This window comes from Austrofundulus limnaeus, unplaced genomic scaffold (assembly GCF_001266775.1).
Source record: "Austrofundulus limnaeus strain Quisiro unplaced genomic scaffold, Austrofundulus_limnaeus-1.0 Scaffold81, whole genome shotgun sequence".
NCBI lineage: Eukaryota > Metazoa > Chordata > Actinopteri > Cyprinodontiformes > Rivulidae > Austrofundulus > Austrofundulus limnaeus.
Genome location: NW_013952483.1, coordinates 1,369,162 through 1,373,720, shown reverse-complemented (window position 1 = coordinate 1,373,720; position 4,559 = coordinate 1,369,162). Strand labels below are relative to the sequence as shown.

Below are 4,559 nucleotides of genomic sequence, written 5' to 3'. Positions count from 1 at the left end.
TGTGTGTGTGTGTGTGTGTGTGTGTGTGTGTGTGTGTATAGTATAATTTTTTAATTCCATAGGTAAATAAGGTGAGGATGTGAACCAGTTCATTTCCTTTATTTAAGGAAATAAATGAAAATCTTTTTTACAGTTCTGATTTAAGTGAATGGGTGATTGCCAGGCTTCTGCAGAACTTGAAGGCATAATTTAATTAGGTGTGGTGGAGCAGAGAAACAAGTAAAACATGCAGGTTAGTGTCCCTCTAAGATCAGGATTGCATTCTTTCATGTTGGAATGCGTCCCACAGCCGGACGTGTTCCTTTTAGGTTACTCTTGCTCTGCCTTCTCAGCTGAGCTGACAGCTTCTGCTAGTCGTTCCGACAAGCATGTGGTCTGCTTTTTGCTTTCGTTTTTTATCTGCTGTCAAGCTTTACCTGCTTGGCTTTAAGGTCCTGTTGGCTCAGCTGGTAAACAAACCAGTGACACTGCCAGGTCAGTTCATCCGTTTCTAACACAATGCCGTTCATGTTGCTCGTAAATAAGCTATTGCTAATCGTCAGTCAAAAAAAAAAAAAAAGTAGAAACAAGAGCTAAACGAAAGCTTTTTCTGACGCGTTTTGCTTGCCGAATGTACCAGGATAATGTAAAGGTTGTAGTGGACCTCAATATATGTTCTTTTAATTGTTCGTTTTTGCACACGAGAAATACGAATTTAAATCTCCACTTTTTATTAAGCAGTTTGGGCTAACCTGGAAACAACTTTTTAGTTGCTGAATTGAAGTTAAAGGTATTTTGCAACGTATGAAATTAACCATAAAAAGGCTATCCTGGATACTGTATCACGATGCAGTTAGGAAGAGTTCATTCCAGTTGTTTTCCAGAAAACTCAACATGCAATACTGAAATGCAGGTACGCACTTAAGGTAAACAAAGCACTCGTCTGAGTCCACCAAATCCACAAGATGGCATGTTTTCAGAGTTTTTTTTAATCAACCTTGAACACAGCATTACATTAGAGAGTAAAGGAAGACTCAAAAGTCACGAGTAATGCAAACTGATCAGTGCGCTTATGTTGACTGATTTGTCTGTAGCAGGCAATTCATGTAATTTTGTCAATTTGTATGTGTGACATATATATTTTTACTTGTGCAGTTTGAAAAAAAATCTGTTCATGCATTTGTGAATATTACACTTGTGGATCTTATTATACATAAGCAAATTTTGCTACCCTACTTTTTCATTTGCATGCTGTATGTGTACTTATACTTTTGTAATGAATGAATGAATGATACTTTATTGATCCCAAGGGGAAATTACAGAATATAAGTAAGTAGTACTGTGAAGTTATACAATATCAGGATTAAATGGTGAAATGTAAGATTTTATTTTTGGCGACATTCATAAGCAATTTTTACGAGCTGTTTACAGAGCAAACAAACCATAAATAAATGTGGTCTAAAATACAGTTTTCATATTTGTGTCCTCTTCTGACTCACCAGTGATGCCCAGACAAGATGGCAGGGTTGCCATAGTGACAGGAGGCGGCAGGGGAATCGGCTATGAGGTAGTCCGCCACTTGGCCAGACTGGGGGCTCATGTTATCATTGGTATGAATCACCTCACTACTAACAAATACGCACAACTACGCTGCTTTTAAACTATTTACACATCTATTTGGAGAGGTTTCTCAGAAAAAAGTAATAATAATAATAATAATTGAAAACTTATTGCTCCCCCCTCTTCTTGGTTCAGTTGCCTGGTTTTGATCAGTGCATGAATGAATTTTGCCACATGAGACTTATCTGAATAAATCAATCAAGAAGTCAGTCAAGTATCTATCGTAGTCCCAGACTATTCTTTGTGTTTTTAGGCTAATTCAGCAGCTGATGACTGWGGCTGTATCTCCAATGCTAATGCACCAAGTGAATTCATGAAGTGAGAATATTTATAATGAAGTGGGTCGCTCTGATACCACAGTGGATGCATATTTCAGGTGGAGTGTTAGCATTGCGCTTCCGTGAGGTGAGTTTGTTTTGAGCCTCAGAAGCTCCAGAAGGGCAGTTCTGCGACAGAGAGGGAAGCAAAATGAAATGTAAACACTGAACAAAACAAGCGTGCCAGATAGTGTAGTCGGCTCAGATGGAACGACGACTGCAGAAGTAAGACGTGTGTAGCATCTATATTTACTTCTGTAAAGACAGCGACGCTGTAAAGATACAAAAACCCGTCAAAAAACACAGGTAGGATCAAACAAGGAAATAAAAAGAGTAAAATGCCTACAATCTATCTAAACAATAAAATAAAAAAAATATATGAAAAATTAAATCAGGTTAAAAACACAAAGTGTCAAAAGCCAAAGTAAACTAGACATGGGTTTTTACGATGTAAAAACAAGTGTGCATTGCCTTGTAGCATATCATTGCAGCATGGCTTTGCCTGCAGCAATGGACTTGCAGAATGAACTGTGACCAAGTACAAATGTATTTTCTACACCAGTTTGTGCTTTTCAAGTCAGCCGGTGTTTGTAATAAGGGTAATTGTGTGACAATATGAAGTTTGTAGAGATTTTCTGTTAAAGTTGCTTTAGCTGGGTTTTGAACCCTGTTGTCCCACATGAAAGTCCATGGCATTGAGCATCAGACCATTGGAGCTYTGGCCAAGGGTGGTGCCAGGGGTTGGTTTGTATCTGTGCAGAAAGAGGCCACATTGCCAATACAATTATTGACACAAAACTGCATAATATTACAACAATAGAGCAGTAGTAAGACAACATTATAGTAAAACATCAAAATACAATCATATTAGTATTGTAACCACTGAACTATTGAGATCAAATATTATTCAACTATGGTTCAGTACTGAGTAGATACAGCAGGGGGCAGTATTGGACCAATACAAGGCTCTATTGACTCCCATTATAAATTATTAAACATTAATATTTCAAAAACTATTAGCTGTACAGGCACCAAAAGGCATAGCCATCATGTGGCACAGGAGCTTTACAGATATAAATTAGAATGGCAGCTCTAGGACAAAGTATGCAGGAGGAGAAACATGCCAAAGTGGAGATAACTTGGATGGGAAAAGAATCACAATAAATGCACACTGACAAGTGTTTTACAGATAGCGAAGAGGCTTGGAGGAGCAGCTGTACTTATTACTGTAGTATACCTAATTTTTCAAAAAGCTTAATTCTTGGAAAGTCTTTGAAATTTCTTGAGTAAAAACTTGACAGGAATATAATCTATTAATGCTTGATCTCTTGTTCTTGGTGGATTTGCCAGTTTTAGTATCCTTATGATCAAAGACACATGAGAAAATCATCAGAAAGCAGCGTTTGTGTGTTCATATACAGAAAACTAATTGGATAAAAAAAAGAAATATTGCAGCAAGTTATAACTGAAGATCAAAGGTTCTCATGTATCTTTGATAGTCTTTGTGTAGATTTAATAATAAAATCTTTGTTTTCTTTTCTCCCTCACGTTCTGTTTTTAGTCCACTTGTTCAAAGCAGTTACCACAAACACTTGAAGTGCAAAATTTAGAACGTGCTTTTATTTTTATTTTTGCAAGCAAATAATGACACAATAAGTAGGGAARTGTGTTCCTCAACTCTCAGTAACTGATTTGTTTAACTACATTGCATTTACATTGTGTGTTTGTTCTAAACGTAGAATTTATCATATACATATGCATACTGTACAACAGTATTGTACAACAGTTCTGTACAACAGTTCTGTACAACAGTACTGTACAACAAAGCCAGCTGCAGGAGTTACAGTACCCATGCACATTTTCACTCAAAAAAAACATTTAGCAGGTATGTTGCAGTTGCGCAGAGATGTGCATTTTTTTTTGTTTGCCGCAGATTTCTATACATGWGCCAGCTGAAGGACAACTAATTATAGAAGAAAGACAGAAACAGTCCAGCCTCCTCCTGTCCACCACCACCTGTGTGTTTGTGTGACCTTTGTGACATTTTACACAGAGGAGCTGCATCCTTCAGCCTTTCCTGAACCGCAGCGCATCAGGGCAAATAAAGCGWTGCCCTTGAAAAGCCCTGTGTGATAATCCAAGATTAGTGTGTCAGTGTGTTCGCTTGGAGAGGAAATGAGAATGTGTGTGTGTGTGGGTTGGGTAGAAACAGTGAGTGTGTCTTTTTGTGACATTTTCATGATTAATATTCAGCAAATCATTACAGGTAAATATTCTAATGTTTTGCTTATTATTATTTTGTTGTTATTCATATTAATGCCTAATTTCTGCTCAGTAGAATAAATTCATCTGTCTTATATTTGTCTTCTATCTGGCCTTTAGTCACATTTAAAGTTCTMTTGCAACTGCTTTTCTATTTCTAAAATGAAGGCACTTATTCATTGGTGTTAATGAAATACTTGCTTTTGACATGTACTTATTTCTTCTGTAGCTGTTCAGCACATGACTGTCATGTGAAAAGGGGGAGTTGAAGGAATTTATTGGGGTGTTTACTACTGACTTTTAAAGGGGACCTATTATGCAAAATTCACTTTTTTAAGGTTTTTTTTTTACTCAACGTTGGGTATGTACTTCTTAAAAAAC

General features: G+C 37.0%; 1 protein-coding gene across 3 annotated transcripts in view; it reads left to right on the top strand.

Annotated features, from left to right (window-relative positions):
• Nucleotides 1-4,559, top strand: part of LOC106519740 (dehydrogenase/reductase SDR family member on chromosome X) — a 51,823-nt gene that overhangs the window by 16,514 nt on the left and 30,750 nt on the right. For 2 of the 3 annotated variants that reach the window (XM_014011529.1, XM_014011528.1), the window contains exons 1-2: nucleotides 279-474; nucleotides 1,482-1,589. In XM_014011529.1, coding sequence (XP_013866983.1) covers nucleotides 369-474; nucleotides 1,482-1,589 — 214 coding nt within the window. In that variant the 5' untranslated portion in view covers nucleotides 279-368. Of the gene's footprint in view, nucleotides 1-278; nucleotides 475-1,481; nucleotides 1,590-4,559 lie in introns of those variants that run through there. The other variant, XM_014011530.1, reaches the window with a different exon arrangement.